At 47.5% G+C, this 20,965-nt stretch overlaps 1 protein-coding gene across 1 annotated transcript in view; it reads left to right on the top strand.

Annotated features, from left to right (window-relative positions):
- Positions 1-190: 190 nt before the first annotated feature.
- The window catches only part of LOC139057573 (fumonisin B1 esterase-like), a 34,195-nt gene continuing 13,420 nt past the window's right edge, over positions 191-20,965 (top strand). The window contains exons 1-5 of the mRNA XM_070536017.1: positions 191-613; positions 10,173-10,475; positions 11,206-12,223; positions 13,765-13,928; positions 16,703-16,851. Of these exons, the coding sequence (XP_070392118.1) occupies positions 10,174-10,475; positions 11,206-12,223; positions 13,765-13,928; positions 16,703-16,851 (1,633 nt within the window). The 5' untranslated portion in view covers positions 191-613; position 10,173. The remainder of the gene's footprint in view (positions 614-10,172; positions 10,476-11,205; positions 12,224-13,764; positions 13,929-16,702; positions 16,852-20,965) is intronic.

Consider the following 20,965-nt stretch of genomic DNA (forward strand, 5'->3'; position numbering starts at 1 on the left):
ATTTGTACAGTAGCGTCATTTTGGCAAAGAGAAAGTCAGAAAAAAAAAGAAACTGTGGGGGAAGTATGACGAAACAAAAAGATAAAACAAAGTGGATGAGCGGTGAGAGAGAGAGCAATAGATGAAAGCACGAAGCCAATGGGAGAAACTGGAGAGAAAGCATCTAAAAAAGAGTGAGAAGGGGGCAAAAAGAGAGAAAGCTGAGAGAGAAAGAGAAGCATAGCAGCCGGGGGGCGCGCAGGACGTGTGCGACGTTTCGGATATTTGGGAGATGACCCCCCGACGCAAAAATGACGTTACGGAAACCCGGTAGGCCGGACTCCGTTTGAAAAATCCCGACACCCGCCCGCCCGCCGGAGGAGCGAGAAACTCAGCCGCCGCTTCTGGGACGTGTTTGTCCTTTGACGCGCGTTGCTGGAGTAAGTAGAGAAGGGACGCCGCATCTCTGTCTGACAACGCTACGTTTCTTTTCTGGAGCTGATCAGCCGGGTTGGGTCCGGCTCCGTCTTCGTTAATCCTGTAGCTCGCACACATTTTTTTTATTGTTCACCTGCGAGTGCCTGCTGTTGTCCGATCGCCTCATCTTGCACCCCCATCCGACGCCTCAGGCCAGGTAAGGTTCCTGCTTTTATCAATTTTTGTTCTGAAGCGGTGTGCGCCGCGTAATCCTGTAGTGCGGATGACAAGGGAGTGAAAGCGTGCCTTGAGACGAGCGCTGCATCTTGCAGTGGCCCGCGGTTCTTTCTCCTCTGCGAAAAGATGTGGGGTGGGTTCCCACTTCGTAAATCGCCGCATATCGGATCGAACTGAGCTCCGAGCACACTGGAACAGCACGAATTCCTCGTGCGCGTGAAATAACGGTAACGGAGGCGACGTTACTGCGTTTTGGTTAAACGTCTGACCTGCGAGAGCACAAAACGTTGTTCTTAGGGGCCATTTTAGGCTTGCCGGCGCTTTTGCAGCGCGTCGGCAGTGTTGTTGCAGTAAGGAACTTTTCTTTGGCTGGCGTCTTTGTCACTGCTGTTGCGAGGCGCTTTCGACTGGAGAAGCAGTGCACGCTTTCACCAGACATGTCTGCAAAGGCCGGGCGGCGCGCTCCAACGGGCCGAGCACTCGCAAATGTGTGCAGTGACAAAGAACGCACCGCGTACTGCAAGTTTTGGGTGAATGTGTATGTGCGCGCTTACACTGGCCGTTCTTGCGACCGTTGTCCATCCGGTTCGTTATTGTTACTTTGGAGAAACGCATATTTAAGACGCTCGCAGCGATTTCCTGCACGACGAACCATCGCACATATAACGGGTTGTCGGAAAAAGAACCGTTAGCTGCGTGTCAGTGAACCTTCACGACTTGTCAGTGGACTAACTGGTTTTTTGTGGAGATTCTACTTCGCGGTGTTTCGTTGTTGATGAAACGCGTTGAAAATAGAACCGACTGAAAGCTTTCGAATTGAGCCCTAAATAACGATATGAATATGCGCGAAACTTTTTGTACCAGAATTTCGGCCGTCGCGTGCCTGCGACTGACGAGAGTTATTTTTAGCAGTCTGGGATGCAACCGTCTCAGTATAGTCTCTCAATACGCATGACAAGAACATATGTTCAGCGTACGGAAATTGACGATTTCTTTGTTTGTTTTGCGTGAAGTCGTAGCTTGGCCCAAATCTATGTTGGGTCACGTCACGTAGCTGTGTCATGGAAATCGAGCAAGTCTTTTTGATCGCTGTTATCTCGCAACTGTGCGACTCTTTACGAAGCGCGGATACGGTGTGGTTTTCGTGGCGGGCGGGGGGAGCCGCCTTCTGACGCGACTTTCATGATCGCTTGCTTGTAAACTCGGAGCTAAACGATCGTCCCGGCCGCTTACATCTCCCAGAAAACGCCCCATCTCGGCGAACTGCCTCTGCTTGGAGTAAGACTGAAATAATCCGACGAAAGCGCGTGCCGTGCACACATACACACACACACACACAAGAGAGAGAGAAAGAGCGTTCCCATAAACTGCGCCACGGTCGGGCCCAAGCTCTGTGTTATTGTTCCCTCATCCAGTATCCCCCAAGGCTCGCTTGTTTTGGTGGGGGGCGACCGCGGTTGAGAGGGGATGCCCGATAGGAGAGCGCTGACGATGGTTGGGGCGGAAAGGACAAATAAAATAAAGAAAGTGGGCAACGATGTAAGATGTCGGGGACATGGATGCGAGGAGGATGAAGCTCGAGGAGGGAATCTCGCGCGTCCCCCGCGAAAAGGAATGTGTCGCTCCTTGTAGGAGCCGGGCGTCGCGCGCTTCTTCCACCGCGGTTTCGAGCACTTCTGGTCAGGGAAAAAAAAAGCGAAGAGAAGAGAAAGTGCAGAATGTAAGGAAGCTGGTGACGACGCAGGTGCCAAGAGCTATTTGAAGACAAGTGCACGCGGGGCTAACGAGGACGACTTCCTCGATCCCGTCTCGCAGCGAGCTTTGGTGGCGCGCGCGCGTTAGCAGCTGGTTTTGGTTTGCTTCGTCAGCCGTGTACGCGATTTAGATGCGCGACAGCTTCCTGTAGCTTGTCCCGTCGGATGTACCGCAGGTTTCCTTTCAAGTCCCTTGAACAACGAGAGAGTGAGAAAGGACTCTTGTGCTTCATCGTAAACTTGGAATGCGCTTCCGGAAAGGGAAGAGAGAGAGAGAGAGAGAGAAGCATTTGAAGTCATTTATTAACATCGGCCCTGTTTTCCGGGCTGCTTTATTTTTTTTTTATGTGCACCGGGTTAAACGGGCTTCTGTCGGAGAAAGCCCGATTACGAGAAAATCCCGCTAAATTCGTGGCGTCATACTGACTTTTAGCCGGTGCGACTTGTGCGTAAAATCAGTCATGTTCCTTGGCCTTCATTTCCACAACTAATAAACGTTTCTCCGATCCACCATCGTAGCGATGATGGATCGGACTGAAATGAATGTTCGAAAAATTTCGAATAGTGAATCCTCTAATCGAGCAAAACAAGGGATATTCCATTCAATTAGCGCAGCAGTCACATCGCAAGAAATGCGTCCGGACACGCCCTCGTCCGTTTTAGTGCGGCAGCGCGCGTTCGTGAAAAGTTCTCAGATCGGGTTGCACTGTAGAGTTTTCAGTGGTGAAACTGCTGCTACCTTGCTCCGAAACTGCTACAAAGTGCGGTGTCTGCTACATGCTGCTACAAAATCCCGATCTTGGCCAAAATTGCTCCATGTCTGTTCCGGGAGGGTTCTCTGGGGGCATCGATCGCGAAAACGAAACCGCAACTTGCGCTCCGCCTTCATGGGCGTGTCGCGTCCACATAGCCGTTATGTTTTCTGGGCATGGGTCAACAGAACAGACGAAAAAAGAATGGGCTGTCGCTTTGTTCGCTTGTGTGAGAAAAACATAATTCCGGCTTGGAACACGTTTTAATGCTGCTCGGTACGAGCTGTCTACACTTCGACGATAACGCAATACTCAAAAGACCTTCGTTATCTCCACTCAAGTCTTTGAATATCTTTGGCGAGTGGATTCTGAGCACCTAACCACTTTCGTCTCGTCAGATTAGACTATTTGAGACGTTCTAGTTCACGTAGGATAACGAAAAAGGCGCCAAAATGAAGCTTGGAACAAAAAAAGCACTGAGCGCAAAAGGGACGACATGAAACCCAGATGCGATTGTCCAAAATCGGAACAGGACATGTGACCTTACACGACAAAAAATGTAGGCCAACCTCGTATATGGTGCATTCTAAAAAGAATCAAAATGAAGTAAGTGTTAAGTGCTCTATAGAATAAGAGTAAGATGCTAATAAAACACTGTAAGGCGGCGTAGGTGGAGTTGAAGCGACTGAACAGCGGTTGAAGTCGAAGAAGGAAAGACAAGGCCATATGGAGGAGGCCCTCTTCCCTCCTGAATAACACATATGGAAAAACATGGGACATCGAACCCCTTGGTACACAGATATGTCCCGGAAGGCACTGTCTTGCTTGATGTCAACCGCTGTTGAGTAGCCTTTTCTCTCCCTCTTTTCGAAGTGAAATCTCGGTAGCGTCCCTGAAAAACTTGGCCGAACTAATGCCTGTAGTCATTCCACCTCAGAGTATCCTCCTTGATGGATAAGTAAAGCATCCTGCTATATGAAAAGGGTGGACGCTCTCCTGCGCAAATAGTACATGACTTCTAGCAGATTGTTTTAAACTAGTGTTGGCTGATGGGACGGAGAAGACCCCCCCCCCCCCCTTGCTGTGCTCATTTATGAAAGCTCCTCCGTGCTTACCATACGGAATTGCGTTTGTAGAAAGAGGCCTTAATGTGAAGATAGGTGCATGATGCAAGAGCGAACCAGCCGTTCAAGGTTTGAGCCGGGTTTAAGACAGATTCCCTTGATCCTAAGACGTGACCAAAGCAGCGAACTCGCGCTAATGAAAATCGGGCTTCGGTGCTGTCACGTGTACATGAATCGGCGCACTTTAACAGAAGAGACTGCAAATGGAAATTAATTCATCCAAGATGCTGAGAACGCCGGACTACACCTGGAAAAGCAAATGAAAGCATTTTCTTTTTTCGAGAGAGAGAGATAGGTCAAGCTCTCCTCAAGAACGGACATAATAAGCTGTCAGAGGCAACGTATATTAGGCAACGTTACTAGATAAGTATCTAGTAGCGATGGTCAGAGGGTATTGCAAACCAGGAGGCACTTAATGGGGAAAAAAAGAAAAATTAGAGACTACATTATAACTTGATAAAGGCGTCGACAGTTATCGCCCGCTTGTGTGGGCCGTTTTTGAGAACGTATCAGAGCTTATGTGTGAATGAATATATTACTATGTACTGCCAGCTCATGTACTGCATTACTTGTCTTTTTTATGCTGTTTAAAATTCAACTGAAAACGTGCGGGGCCCTAGATTGTTTCTGCGCCTCGTGGAACGACCCAAAATTGAGCTCTATACGAACGCTTTTTTTTTTTTCCTGCTACAAAAGCATGCTCTAAAAGGCATTTGCCCCGTTCCACCACTGATGTTTTTTTTATGTGCGGGTGGCAGGCGGTTTGTGCGGTAACATCGCTTTTGACGATGCAGGCCTGCGGAACTGTGGTCGCCTGTCAGTGCCGACCTTCGTTTTCTAGTCGAGATCGAGAAGTCGTTGCCGTTGCCGTTGCCGGGGCTGTCGGACGAGGAAGTAAGAGGAGCCACAGGCCGTGGCTTCGAGGCGGGAATAAAAGGGCGCGGTCGAACCCCGGCCGCCTTTGTTGCCCGCCTCCCGGTGGCGTCTGCGGGAGAACCAGGGGAGAGAGAGAGAGGGGGTGGGGTTAGGCGGGGGAGGTTGTGGCCGCGCTCGGTACTAGGCATGCAGGGGAACGGCCTTCTGCGGCTCGTGTGTTCTCACGGTCCCGCGTTGCAAGGACGCCCCCGAAAATTCCGATCGCGCCCGTGCCGCGGCAGCGTATGTCCCTTATGTTCCGACCTGCTGCTTGGACTTTTCCCGGTTTCTTTTTTTTTTTCGTTTTCTTTGCGTCGCGTTTTGAGCCAAGCGAGAGTACACAGCCGACGCAGAAAGGGGCCGACGTCACAAGTATCGCATACGAGGCCAAGTGCCTCACGGCGCGCCGTGTGTTACGTATGCTTGTAGTTATACTCTGTATTATATGCTACCGACCTTTGGTGGCATATGCAGTAACTCTACGCGTATGCTGTATGTGTGGCTGCAGGCAGTTCGTAGCAATGTTCGCGACTTCGAAAGCCGGTGCACCCTTCCTTACCACACACACACTGCAGTGTCTATGCGTTAATTTGAGGGCATTCCTTTTTTTTTTCCTTGTTTCTCAGTCATTTTTTTATATAGCTTCCTAGCGCTACAGACGCGGACGAACGAGAATGGACACTCGCAGCTATTCTTGTTTGTCGGTGCGCCGTCGCACTGGGAATATTCTGTTACGCATCAGCAGTTAGCCCAACGCTCAACTTTGGTCATTTCCATGTGTCTTTCCTTCTCCAATCCTTTGAAGATGTGACGGCGTTCATTATAGTGCGTTGATCGCTTCTTTTCTTTTTTTTTTTTCATGACTTGCTTTGCAGCAGACCTTTTCCAGACTCCAGCTTTGTCGTTGCTTTCACGGTTCTTCAAGTGCCAACTGTGTCTACTGGGGCGCAAATAGATAGGATGGAGTAAAAAAAGGCGTGAGGAGTGGGAGGTTCTTCTGCAGTAATTCTAAAATGGTGCTATTCGTTGGTCCTGCCTCGTTATTCCGAGTTACAATGCATCAGCTCGGTTTCCACCGACGCAGCAGCTAAACAACAGTAAACGACGCAACATCCTGCCAAATTCTAATCTGCCTTTGCGTGGGCGGCCGGCAGAGTCGTAAGACAGGCCGCGCGGCGCGTACTCAAGAACGAGAAGGCGTGCTCGTAAAGCTAAACTAATATAATATGGCTGCGTTTATTTATTAGAGAGTTTGACGAGTATAGCGTAAAATGCTTGCGTTAGCGTGTTCCGCACGCAATGCCTTCGCGGCACGCTATTCCGCACTAGTCGGAACTTTAGAGAAACGTTAAAGGTAAATCACGTTTCCGCAGCAGCGAAACGGATTAAAGGCGCAGAAGCGAAAGGCGTGCGGCGACACCTCACCGTAGCTCCCGCACTAGCTCCACCCCCCCCCCCCCCCCCCCCCCGTGATGTAATATGGGACCGGACGGTCATATTATCGGCAAAGGTCTGTGCGTGAAACTAGAGAATAGTTTGAAATCTGTGACGTCACGCTGACGTACCGGCATCCGTCGAGGTCTTGGCGCGAAAGTCAAGGAAGTTTAGCGTTCATTACAAAGACGGCGCCGAATAAAACAACACACGAAGAAGGGGAACACGAGACAGCACGTAGGCGCCTACGTGCTGTCTCGTGTTCCCTTTCTTCGTGTGTTGTTTTGTTCGGCGCCGTCTTTGTAATCATGCTTAACCAACTAGCCCACCAACACATGCTCAGTTAGCGTTCATGTTCCCCAGAATAAACTTTTGTTTTTGTTTTTGCCGAATGGATTAAAGTGGGGTCTTGAAAGAAGATTTGGTCAGTGAAAACAGATTTAGTGCTGCTGTTTAATAACCATTTAACGAGCCAATTGGGGTCTAAATAGAACCGGTTGTCTGGGGGCAATCTGCGCGACTCGGATCGTATCGCGGAAACGGGCACAAATCGTGCGCCGGGCGGAAACGGGAGCCCGGAGTCGGTGGGGCAGAGGGGGAGGAGGGAGAGAGAGAGACGGCGCGTTCACACTGGGCGGCAGCGGCGGTCACGAACGTAGTCACGAAATGCGACGCCGCCAGTAGTGCAACGGCCGACTGAGAGAGGCCGCGCGTCGTGTTTGCCTGCGAACCGGCGCGAACGTGAAGTGTGCGTGCCTGTGACGGTGCGTGAACCGGCGGTCGTGCCGAGAACAGGCGTTTTAAAACCGCGCTTGTCACGGCTTTCCTTGGTTCCGTTTTTATCCGACCCCACGTGCATCTTGCTTTCCAGCACGACCGTTCTGATGCGGCGGGGGGGGGGGGGGGGGGGGGGGGGGGCACGAAATTTACCGTTGTGCCATGCCACGCTGTAAGGAAGGAGGAGGGGGTTACTCCGGAGGTGAAAGTGCTGTTCCGCAATTGGGCATGTGGGGATGGGGTGATACAGTAGCAAGCGACAAGACACTTCGCAAAGGAAAAGCGACACTGAAATAGTGCAGAATAACTGCAGCAGCTGTGCACCTGGTAAATTAGTTTAAGTTGTTGGAGGTTTCTTGACATGTAACTGTCTACCGGCCCCTTCATTAATTCGATCATTTAATCGTTCATTTACTTGGGCTTTCCACTTGATAATTGAGCACATTTTTGATTAATACCACATTTACTTAGAATATTCATGTTACTGAAAGGCAAGAGGGCAAATGTGGATACAAGGTAGAACAAAAAGGACAACACCAATGCCACTTGTTTCCTTTTGTATGTGTGTGTGTTTTCACGCATGCCTTTCAGTGACACATATACCTATATCCACTTGCCCAACTGTCGCTTGTTTTAAGCTTTCTCAATTGAATATGTTTCCCTATTTCCCCTTTCATTTTCTTGCCTTTGAACACTTGACTCGTTCATTACAGCTGGAAATGTCTTCATTATTAGTGCTTTTATGTTTTAAGGTTTTATTTCAAGATGTATTAGTCGCAACGACTACCGTGATGCACTCAATTGTATCCCGGTCATTGCTGTTGTGTATGTAAGTAAAGCCATAGGAATAGCTCAGACAGTTCTTGATAATTTTTATGTGGAACTTCCAAGATGCACCTAAAGAAACATGAATGAAAGTAATAATTTGCTAGTGCTAGTATAAGCACTGAGATGTAAAAAAAAAATGAAATGTATACAAGATATGCACCTGGCTCCTAGTTCCCATCTTCTGTAAGTTAGACCACGCAAAAAATATATATATATATATATATATATGCAGATTTCGTGGTGGAAATACTAGCCATAGTGATGCTTTTGCTGTGCAGGAAAGTAGTGCCTTTGCAAATGTGAAAATGGGTAAGAGCCTATTCTGCAGAGAGCATTTGTTTTTACTCACTGCAGCAGGCACCTGGTTCTTTCTTTTACTCCATTCTTTAGGCTCTTTGAAGCAATGGTTGTCAGGTTTGGGAGAACGCATAAGCCTCCTCATACTTGATTGTAGTGTTCAATCAGCTTTTCTGTGCAAGCCAGCTGGCCTAGTCGTGTACATTCAACTGGCGCTGGAGCCCAGTATTGTGTAGTAATGAATAAGAGCATTTGCACAGGCGGTGTTCAGAAAGTAAAGAGATTAGACACGTAGTCAAGGTTCAGTCGAACGTTGGTCTCAAACAGACTGCATGCTGTTGCGTGAATAAAAACTGAACACGACGGAAATGATTGCTCATGATAATTTGTACATATGGTGTTAAAGAGCTGATAGATAAAAGCAACCCACGGCGGGAAAAATAAAGTTGCACTTCATATTAGTCAAACTCAGTTATCAAAATAACACACACTCATGAGCATCTGCCCATGTTTGAGACATTAAAACAGCCTAGACATTGGATTAGAAAATTAGACAACCCAACAGAAGCTTCTGTGTCTTCACTGCTGCTCTCATTAGAAAAATTATGTGGACAAGTCAACCAAAGCACAAATGTTGAATCACTTGATTGAGGAAATACTACTAGGAACACTGGGGGCTAGTTTTGACGATACCTCCAGACGAATGTTTAGTTTTCCTAGACTCTCCGATCTGCCAAAAATGGTCAAATCTGACCAATAATTGAAGTGCGGTCATCATTTCATACGGTACAATGGAATTGCTAGTGGAAGAATTCCACCGAAAATGTTTGTGTCGAAATGCTGTCGACCAGATTGATTGATTTCTTTGGGCCCAGTGGGGAAAGGCGAGTACCTTTCATGGTGGGTCAGTGGCTATGCCATTTTGTTGCTGAGCACAAGGTTTCTGATTTGATTCCTGCCCACATCTCGACGGGGAACAGAATGCAACGCTTGTGGGCATAGTTTTAGGCGCACATTAAGGTACGTCAGATGGTCAAAGTTAATCTGGAGCCTGCAACTACAGCATCTCTCTCTGGGGCATTAAACCCCATAATTTTATGTCTTAGATGTGTGTGTGTGTGTGTAGGGAAGAGGGGGGGGGGGGCATATTCATTTTCTAAGCAAATAAAGCATACAGTGAAGTACAAGGAGATGGTGTGATTCTCTCGTAAACTGAAGCTCGGGGTCGCTTCCTACTTACTACAAAAGAATCATTTATTAGATAAATTATGGCTTGCACGCGCTTACTTATCCCACGCTCTCACTTATAGTTACTCACGCAGGCTGTGATTTAGTGCATAGTCATTATCGCTCCGACTGCTTTCAATCTTTCATGATTGCAACAATTTACCCTCCTATTCCATCAGTCCTGCTTTTTATCCAGTGCACCTTAATACTGTAATACAGAATACCACAACACTAGCTTAGGCACAGAGAATCCCACATGCAAGCTTGGGGTGCACAAATTCAGGAAAGTTTTGTGGAACTTATCAGTTCTGGGTATAGTGTACAGAGCTTATAATATTTAAGAAAATGCTGGTCATGCTTATGCTTCTTATATGTATGTTCAATGCTCACAAATACACATGTTTTATAACACTTATGCTCTGTGCATGCAGGATGACGATTGAAGCAGAGGGAGCAGTAAATCCAGAGTCGGCCGCCGAGTCTCCGGCTGAGGCCGCTGTCACGAGCCAGAAGGGCAAAAGCCTGGATGAGCTCGTGGTTGGGCTCAGCTCGAATGACGAACTCAAGCCCATCGATGGCGTTCCCATCATCGAGACAAAGGCTGCCGATGCCGTCTCTGCTTCACAGAAAGAGCAGCCACAGGAAGAACTCGAAGCCGTAGAAGAGGAGGGTGTGGTAAAAGTCGAATCTCTGCCAGAACTACCAAAATCGCCTACAACTCGCTTCTGGGCTAGGTAAGTGCTAGGACTTCTCAAATATTATGCGAGCTGATAGGTAAGAATTTTGTTTGTCAAAATCATGAAATTTGTTGAGTGCATTCTTCACTAGTCTGGCCAGTGAACAAAGAGGAATCGTTTTGAAATTTGAGTACTGTAACAACGATAACTGTTAAACACAACCATTAGCGATAACATTAGGTAAGGCCATTTGAAGCTATTGGCAATAACTGCTAGAATACTTTCAATTCAGTACCTTCATACTACAAGCATGGCTTTGAGCATGGCCTCACAACTTTTTCTGTTTAGCATGACATTCTTTTGTCACAACATATTGCTGCACTTCTCGACAGGCCAGTGTATAAATCTTTCATGATATAATACACCGTGTCCAAAGATAGTGTATTCACTGCTAAAATGGCACAACTCCCTCCACTGTTTTTTAAGCATTGCACATTAATGCCAGCAGCCTGATCCAGAGAGCACTTTGGTCGTGGCTTGCATGCTGGAATTCGTTTTGAACGTGATGGTGTGTGTTTATAAACTGTTTGTATGTCCCGCACAAATTTTGGGACTAGTACTGTTCATGAAAAATTCACATTGTCTTCAAAGTAGTGCAGTGTATTCTAAATATTTTCAGTGGGCCTGGCTGTGACTTAAGTTGAGACGAGACTAATTTTTTTTGTCTGTCTCTCTCTCTCTCTCTCTCTCTCTCTCTCTCTCTCTCTCTCTCTCTCTCTCTCTATAGGTGGTTCAAGAAAGGCAGCTTCACACCCAACTTTGGCAAGCAGCGCACAGAGGAAACAGAAATGAGTGAGAAAGAGACCCAGGATGAGAATCAGGGCAAGAAGAACGAAAACCATGCAGGCGATGAGAATCACAAGGACAGCAAGGAGTCCCCGCCGAATGGTGATGGCACCGGCGAGCTAGGCAAGAACGACGGCGATGGCCAAAACGTGAAATCGTCCTCCAGTTCCACAGATGTCACCATTCCCATTGGCGATGCTGAAACGGGTGCCAAGCCGGATGAGAAACAGGCCGACGAGAGTGTGCCTGAAAAACTGCCGCTACGCGAACGTTTCGCCCTGTATCGACGTAAGCGCTACCTCCTTGTTGGGGCAGCCATTGGCCTCTTGTTCTTCGTCACCGTAATCCTGGTGGGAACGGCCCTCTCTGGCGGAGGCTTCGGCTACGACGACGACGACTGGAACATTCCCGTAGCTGCCACAGACTGCGGTCTAGTTGAAGGCCACATAGAAGAGAGTGCGTTCGTCTTCCGCGGAATTCCCTATGCTCTTCCACCTGTTGGCGAGCACCGCTGGAAACCTCCAAGAGCCTTCCAGAGCATCAGTGAGTGCTGGTCCGGAACAAAGCAGGTGCACAAGTTTGCGCCCCTGTGCCCCCAAAAGAAGGCGCCCGGAGTGCGTTTCAACACGAGTGAGGATTGCCTCTACCTGAACGTCTACACGCCGTCCATGTCCAAGCGGGGCCTCCGGCCTGTTCTTGTTGTGCTACCTGGTGCATCATTCATGGGTATGGGAGAAGAGGACATCTTCCTAGAGCCGAGTCCGGGGCTTGCACGCACGCACGATGCTGTGGTGGTAACGTTTGAATATCGGCGCAGCGCATTTGGCTTCTTGGCATTGGACCTCCTCTCCAAGGGGGTGAGACCGCCAACATCTGGGAACTACGGCTTCCTGGACCAAGTGGCCGTGCTCAAGTGGGTGCAGCGCAACATCCGTCAGTTCAATGGAGATCCCAACAGGGTACAACACTCTTCCGATCACATTGCCTTTTGCTAAAGTTGTAATTTGGGTTGTTGTAGAGATGAAAACCTGGCATAACATAACATAACTCCTGGCACACATTCATACCAAGAATCAGCGTGCTAAAAAAAATGAAAAAATGGAGGCAGTAAAGAAGCAGCACCAGTGTCTGCCTGCCTCTTCACTGACTCCATCCTTTGGGCATGCTTTGGTACTCAAGGTGATTCTGATTAATTTGATCTCTATGCATCGCATTAATCAGCACGGCATGCAAGGATTTGCGCACAACTTGTATGTTTGTGTATGGCTTTACATCTGCTTCCTTGTACGGCTCAGTGCAGTTCTATTCCCCCCCAAATTGCATCTGTATGTCCTGGGCAAGCACGTGGTGTTCTGACATACTCATCGTGTGTTCACCGTATAACGTGCTCTTGCAAACGCAAGCTTTGTTCCTTGCAATAGAATGGGTGGATTATCTTGGAATGTTTCCACGTCTACGCCACGAATGCAGTACACAGTAGAAGTGGCAACGGGCAGAGGCCTTGTCTAGGAGCTACAACTTCTGTGACAAGTCTTGCATCATTTCGTAGTCAATTGGAGCAAACTACACTGAAAAGAGGGAAGCAAAGCAAGAAGTGCAGTCTGTTACGAAGTTAGGTGTACTGCATGATGTAGCGATCCCAAGCGGCCATCTGGCATGGCCAGAATATGGGCTGGCAATTCCTAGAGTATTCGGTCAGCTTCTTGCAGCCACCATTGCCTGGCATCACATGTTGACCTATTGAAGTGTCGCTCCTGTTGCTTACGTGGCTTTAGGCAAGTGATGCATGCGCTCAGCAACTGAAATGTGATACTCACCCACCTGGCGGCCAGCACTTTGCACCACAAGTGGGCGCTGGGGGCACTGAGCAAATGCATTATGGTATATGATGAAGGCGAGGGTCTTTTTTTTTTTACACGTTGTGAATGCATTTGGCCCCTCTGCGATCGTCCTCTGCCCACTGGTGATGCGAAAAGCAGCGGCCGCCATGCAGGCCGATTACTGTGCTTCAATCGCTGAGCATCCTACCTAAATAAAAGTACAGGGGTGCTTTTCCTTTGCCTCCAGGCCATTGAGGCAGGGAATTCAAGCTGCAACCTTGCATTCGGCAGCAAAATGACATTTTTTTTTTTGAGTCCCCAAAATTGGAACTCACACCTTTTCAATTCTTATAAAACAACAAATCTGTGTTCCTTCTGTAGCATTGCTGGTGGCTTCTTGGTTCATGAAACAAATGGAGGTTGGCATTAACATTAAACGTGACAATTGCAGTGCGGCACTCTGAAAGAGGCCGTGGGCCACCCAACACAACAAACAGCTTGTAGATCACTGTTTGTTACTTTCTTTCGTACTCTGAACAAAATATTGCAACAAGTTTTTGCATAAAAGTGATAACCGATGATGGGAGACAACCCTAGTGGCAGTGGTTGAAGTGTTGCAAGTATGTGTCGGTTGTGCCTTGCCTTGGACTTGGATGCCCATGACCACCATTCTTGCACAGGTGACCGTGTTTGGCCATGGTGCGGGAGCCACGTCTGCCCTGCTCCTGGCAACGTCAGCGGAAACCAAGGGCCTCCTCAGCAGAGTCTGGGCCACAGGTGCATCTGTGAACTTTCCCAACCAGACAGTCGAGGAGGCTGCACGCAACAACCTTGAGTTTCTGGCGTAGGTGGAATCTGCATTGCATGCAATGCCTACGTTGCGCATTTTTTATTTTTTTAACAGTGACAGTTGGTGTGAATTGTCCCAGGCTAACATTGACGTATGGTATTTGTCATACAACGAAATTTACCACCCTGGCCAACCAGCAAAGTGGTGTCACGTGCTCCACGTCGGCTTAGTTAGAAAATTACAATAAGGCTATTACGGGTCTGCTGCAAAATACAAAACGCATCAATGCAAAAAAGTCAATAAAGCACAGCAAAAACTCGTTATTTAGACTTGTGTTGATTCTGAAAATCGGATAATTCAGACTTGTCCTTTGGTCCCAGCAGGTGTATAAGTTACTTAATGCCATCAAACACTGGTTTGGCCGCACACCTTTTCATTTGGACAGCCCAGGTGCGCAGCAAATGTGTGAAGCAAAAGAGCAAAGGCAGTGCTAGCAGCCAACTGAAACAAAGCAGCATTGTCCGCATTGCCATAGTCATCAGCGAAAGCCGTATTGGAATCGCAGAAGCGCTGAACGTTTCATGTCTAATTATGCATTTATGCGTTTTCCACTGCACATGCCACCGTGCTGGCCGCACATGCTTTCAGAACTGTGTAGACGCCATCCCTCATAATATTGATAAAGATCGCGGTTTCGGGCACAGTGATTGCAACAAAGAACATTTTCGTTCTCCCATGTTGGTCGCATGCCTTCAGAACTGCATGGTTGCTATTCACGATTGCTTCAATGACGGCCGCGGTTGCAGCCACAGTGGTTGCGGCAAGCAGTAGTTTTTGGTTTGACTTGGTGTGCACATTGGCCACGTGTGTTCAGAACTACACAGTAGTCATGCGTTATCGCATTGATAACGACCACAGTTTTCTCTGTAACGGTTGCGGCGAGAAGTAGTCTCCTTTTAAATTGGTAGATACATTGGCTGCATGCCTTCAGAACTGCAGTCATCATGTACGATTTTGTCAATAGTAACTGCAGTTTCATCTGCAGCAGTTGCAGCAAGTAGTAGTTCCACTTTGACTCAGTGCAGTGTGAGAAACAAGGCGGAAGCTGTCGAGGATGAAGACCAATTCTACCGTTGCCCGCATGATGACATCAAACCTACAGCTACATTGCGATGTATAGACAATCTGTTGCCGACCAGCCCACTAGCGAAAAAATAACCAGGATGTGCATGCGGTAGTAAAATGCATGTCTACTCAGATGAAGATGTCGGTCTCTTGTCACGGCCAAATAGGTTGGACTGCGAAGGAAGTCACGATTTGATCCCAGCTGGTGCTCATAGATTCTTATGGGACCAAACTTTCATTTTTTTTCAATCCTGAAATTAGCGCCCAACAGAAACTTAATAGTTAGCTGGTCATCGCGTATGTGCCCTACCCCAATGGTGAGCTATAGTAGCAGTCTTGACAACACTTAAAGCATGGGTACCGTGACTGCGCCAAACGCCTGTAATCTTTTGCCAAAAACGCCCATTTTTAGCCTGCCCAGGGAACATTTTAAAGCTGAAATGGTAACCCACAATGGAATTTTATAGTGTTCACCAAATTCTACTGTACGCCTTTCTTTTCTTTTTTTCTGACCTTTCTCCTCTTCAAGAAAATTCGCCAGAAAATTGCTTACGCGGTTCAATTCGATACAAAACCAAGACCACATTTGCAACACCTGACTGTCACAGCCAGCTTAGCTAGTGCCATTGCCATCACAAGATTGCAACCATGGATTGCAACAGAACGAGTTCTCGCTTAGCATGACTACAACACGCCACTTTCAGTGTGATTATGACAGCACATTCAAACTATTTGTTATTTTACATGTTAAACTAGTGGCAACAAATCCCGTCGCATGTTCTTGGCGTTCCAGAGAAGTGCATGCATAGTAGGACAAACACCAAAGTTGTTAGTCCTAGGCATGGGCTACTATCTCGTGTGCGATTGTTGCAGAGTCGTTTTATAAATGCAGCATATCAAATGCACCATGCACCACACGGAGGACATGTTGTGGTCCATCACATACAGCTTTAAAGTAGTCCGGGAGTGCTGACAACATACACTAAGTAAATAAATTTCTATTCTGTGATTGTTAAAGTCCACTGGTTTTGTCTTTTTCTTGTTCTCCGAATCGGAGGCACGCTAAGTTTTTCTTGCTAAAAGGTTGGGTGCGCATTCGATTTATGCTTTGTTTAGGTGCTTGATGTCATTTCGAAGTTAGTTTTCTACTTTGAGCACATAGAAAGTGGGCTCACGTTACGCAAATATTGCCAAATGAACCAGCAGTATGCTTTGGTATTGTTTTTTTCTGCCTCTTATTTAATTTGACCAATTTTGTTGGTCGTGTCAGGGCCGAATTAATGGAAGTCAACTGTATCAAGCTATGCATATCGGGGTGTGTAGTGGGTGAGCACAAAGCTGTAACAAAATATCTAGTAGGTATTATTGGTGCAGAGCACAGGGCATAGTTGAGCAAAAGTCTGTTAAGGAGTTTTCTGAGCTGATGTCATTGTGAAAGGCAGCCTACAAGCGTTTTTATCCCTCAAACTAACTTTTTCAGACTACCTGATTATTTGAACTTACAATTGAACTGTAAGAGAAATGAAAGTTGGGCGAGTTGATAATCATTCACTGTTAAACTGTAGCTTGTTCGTTAACTTGCCTGTGTCCTTTTGTGCGCATTGCACTTTAGTAATGAACAGTGTTGAACCTTGCCACAACAATGTTGCATCTGACACAAATGCCTTGCCTTGTAACCCTCTGCAATGTTTGCTCCAATGCAGGAATATCAACTGCACCAGCCTCTCCTGCCTTCACCAGAAGACAGCCGATGAGGTGATAGCAGCCGTGCCAGTGTCGTGGTACGACAGTGTTTCTGCGCAGCTACCACGCAAGAATGAAATGACAGCACCGAGCCTGGTTGTTGTTGATGGTGAGAATTATTGCACATTACTGCGGACTCCGTTTAAGACAAAGCGCAAAGTGACCTTGCCAATGTGTGTAGCCACGGCAGAAGTTCACTGCCATAACAAAAGTCATTTTGTACAGTCAGCAGATACCGATTCGTACCTGCTGAGAACCAAACAACTTCCCAGTTTGTTCTGGTTATTGGAGGGTTCGCTTTAATGGAGCTTGTCTTAAAGGGTGTGCCTCACATCACTAAGGAGTGTGTAATTGAAATCGGTAATGCTTGTCCTGGCCTTCTTTTCCGCTTCATGAAGTGATATGTAGTTTTTTGTTTTACTGCTACCCGAGACTCGGTTTGTGTTGTCCATCCATCCATACCATTGTTCTGTTGACAGCCATTGTCATCAACGTTATTGGTGTAATTACCAATAAAGCAGAAGGGTGGGTCTAAAAATTAATCTGCAGAAAACTAAAGTAATGATTAACAGTCTCGGAAGAGAACAGCAGTTTATGATAGGTAGTGAAGTACTGGAAGTGGTAAGAGAATACATCTACTTAGGACAGGTAATGACTGCGGATCCGGATCATGAGAGTGAAATAATCAGATGAATAAGAATGGGCTGGGGTGCGTTTGGCAGGCATTCTCAGATAATGAACAGCAGGTTGCCATCATCCCTCAAAAGAAAAGTGTATAACAGCTGTGTCTTACCAGTACTCACGTATGGGGCCGAAACCTGGAGGCTTACGAAAAGGGTTCTACTTAAATTGATAACGACGCAAAGAGCTATGGAAAGAAGAATGATAGGTGTAACATTAAGGGATAAGAAAAGAGCATATTGGGTGAGGGAACAATCGCGTGTTAATGACATCTTAGTTGAAGTCAAGAAAAACAAATGGGCATGGGCAGGACATGTACCGTATTTACACGATTGTAAGTCGACCCCTTTTTTCAAATTTGAAAGTCTGAAATTGGGGGGTCGACTTACAATCGAAACCAAAACATGGCCCCGCCAATAAAAGCAATACCAACGGGAGCTACAATGTAGTTACAATTTTATGTTTGCTCTATGGCCCTACCCGTATCTTTTCGCTATCCCGCGTGTTTGTTCGCTTTTCGGAAGGGTTTTTCAACATTTTCGAGAGTTTTACAGTGCATGCAACAATCATGGAGGAGGGGGTGTCGTTAGTTGATGGAAGCGCCGCTGTTCCCATTTGCGGCGGCACCCTCAGAACGGCGACGCTTGCGGGGAGTATCGGTAGTTCATGGAAGAGCAGACACCGCTCGCGGGGTTTTCAGAAAGAGAAACTGCTCGCGGGTTTCTCTTTCTCTGTTTAAAGGCTAGACTCGTTCCACTTGACTGCCGGCTACGTGCTACTTTTATGCTTCCCCGGTAGTCATGAGTGCTCCAGGCCCACTAATCGTTCGGGACTCGTTCACAGCAGCGTTCAAGAGGGCTTCCATCCTTTATCTAGAAGAAACAAATCGCTGCGCAGCGGGCCGCAATTTCGATGTTTCTAAATGGGTAGTGCGAGAGTGGCGACTTCAGCGAAGCGAAATTTTCACCTGTGACGGCAAGTGAGAAATTTCCCACGTGCCGAAGTCTGGACGCTTTCCGGGGCTGTAGGCTAAGCTTGCGGCGTACGTCGCTGAAATGCGTGATCGGTCCCTGCCAGTGAAGTGCGACGTGGTCATGAAACGAGCCCGGACCTTCGCCTTAATTTTAAGGTTCTGCTCCGCTGTGAGTACAACGAGTGGCTGGCGGCAGAAGACTGCGAAATTACGCCAACCGGACCTGTCAAAAAAGCCTCCCTGACGGCTGCGTGTGGTTGGGTGCATTTGGCGTGGGCTGCTGTTCTGCAAAATGTTTGCCAAATTTGAAATTTCGCTGGACACTGACGCGCTGTGGGACCGCAGCAACGGTGACGATGGCAGCGCTAGTGAAGACGAGTAGTCCAGTGACCATGTCAGCTACTAATAAATTTTCGTTATCGAATGCACCCTCGGGTATGCTCTCTTATTTTTTTTTTCCGGTCACGCGATATGGGGGGTCGACTTACATTCGAGTCGACTTACAATCATGTAAATACGGTAATGAGGAGGGAAGATAACCGATGGTCATTAAGGGTTACGGACTGGATTCCAAGGGGAAGGAAGCGCAGTGGGGGGCGGCAGAAAGTTAGGTGGGCGGATGAGATTAAGAAGCTTGCACGGACAACATGGCCACAATTAGTACATGACTGGGGTAGTTGGAGAAGATTGGGGAGGCCTTTGCCCTGCAGTGGGCATAACCAGGCTGATGATGATGACAGTGACCACAATTGTAATGCGAGGGGCAACTTTTCAGTCTGTTATGAGAAAAAAAAAAAACTGATTGTAATGCGACACCCGACAGCAGAAAAACAGTACCTTTGTTTATGGGAGATTACAGCCGACACTGCACTTTTTACAAACTTCAATTGCTTCACTTGTTTTCATCATCATGGGATGCAGAGTCTTCAAAGAGTGTGGTCTCTTCTTCACTGTCAGCTTCCCAGGTGATGTCATCCTCGATTCCATCGAGGTCATTAGGTATGGAGCACTCATGGAGCATGTCACTTGGGAGACTGTACCATGCTGCAGATACCCACTTGGCGAACTGCTGCACGCATGGTTGCATAATTCTTCCTGAAGGAACTGTGGCCACACCTTTACTAATGCAGCTTATGAAGAGTTTCTGCACTCTGTCCTCAAAATGGTTTAAGACTGACATCCGGAGGTTGAGGCATGGATGTCATCAATCCAGGAATAGCAGCAAAGTCTGTTTTTTGTTACCATCAGCTTCTTCACTGCAGGTGTCAGGTGACGGCAAAATGAACCTAGCACCAGCATGGATGCGGGATGAAGTCGTTGGCACCATGCTGTCTTGTCCCATTGAAGGACCAGGGACGCATCCACTCAACCCTTTTCCTTGCAGTGGATGGTCACATTCTTGGGGCTGATATTTGGAATCGTTTTGTGCCGGAAAATGATGCACGATGCAGTGATTCAAACGCAATAATTATACCACATATCTGCTCGCATTTTTGTGCCACAGGCGTACGCTGCTTGATCGTTGTGGGGTCCAATGCAGCCACGGTGAATCACAAAGGCTCTAGCTTTCATTGTGTGCCACGTTTCACCCTGTCGGTGTCCCCAGCACCCACTTTTGGTCCAAAAAACACCAGCAGCCAGGCGTTCTGAGTACAGTAGAACCCACTGATATGTTTTCCATGGGACCACTAAAAAAAAATATGTAAGAGCCAAGAAAGGGGAAAAATTGAGAAGTTAGAGTAGCGATTAATTGCACACAATTTTATTTTAATTCTTGCATCTGAAAAAAATCGTGCAGCGTTGCCTGGTGCATTTTCTCATGCCCGATAAGCACAAGGCATTTTTCAAGCACCTGCAGTGCCATGTGGCTCTCGCCATCATCACTGGTACACACATACCTCCTCGAAAAATCCAGTGCCGCTACAGCCGATGAGGACGTTGACTCTGGCATCCACTTCACCTCTTCCTCAACTTCTTCATCACTGGTGCATACATCGGCACACTCGGCCACGATGTCGTCGACGGATAACTCCGCGTAGGTGACTATGGCGTCATCAACAGAAGCATAATCACTGTATGCAATTCCATTCCTGTCCCCATCGCTGTGTCAAGTTGGTTGCAGTCCGCGAATGTACAGTCTGCAACAGCTCCTGCTGTGTCATGTGCACGCGCATCGAAATGCTTATTAAAGCATTGTTCAACAGTAGCAGCAGTGACAGCGCTCCATGCTCTTGCTAAATAATCCATAACATCTATGATTCCGTGGCCTACCGGCTGCTGCCCACACTTCACACTGGCCAAGGATCGCTTTACAATACACTTCCTGTAGAAGTGCTTCACATTTTTTTGTCATTCGAGCCTCCAAAGGCTGAAGGTGGCTCGTGGTGTTGGCAGGAAGGAAAACTACCTTGACATTCTGGAGCGACGCAGTGTCTTTTGGATGTGCGGAGCAGTTGTTGAGAAAAAGAACAACTTTTCTGTTCTGGCAGCCCATCTTAGAGTCTGTGCATCCCAAGAACTCCCCAAAAAGTGAGCACGTCATCCGTGCCTTGCTATTATTCCTGTAGCG

The sequence above is a fragment of the Dermacentor albipictus genome, chromosome 3 (assembly GCF_038994185.2).
Source record: "Dermacentor albipictus isolate Rhodes 1998 colony chromosome 3, USDA_Dalb.pri_finalv2, whole genome shotgun sequence".
NCBI lineage: Eukaryota > Metazoa > Arthropoda > Arachnida > Ixodida > Ixodidae > Dermacentor > Dermacentor albipictus.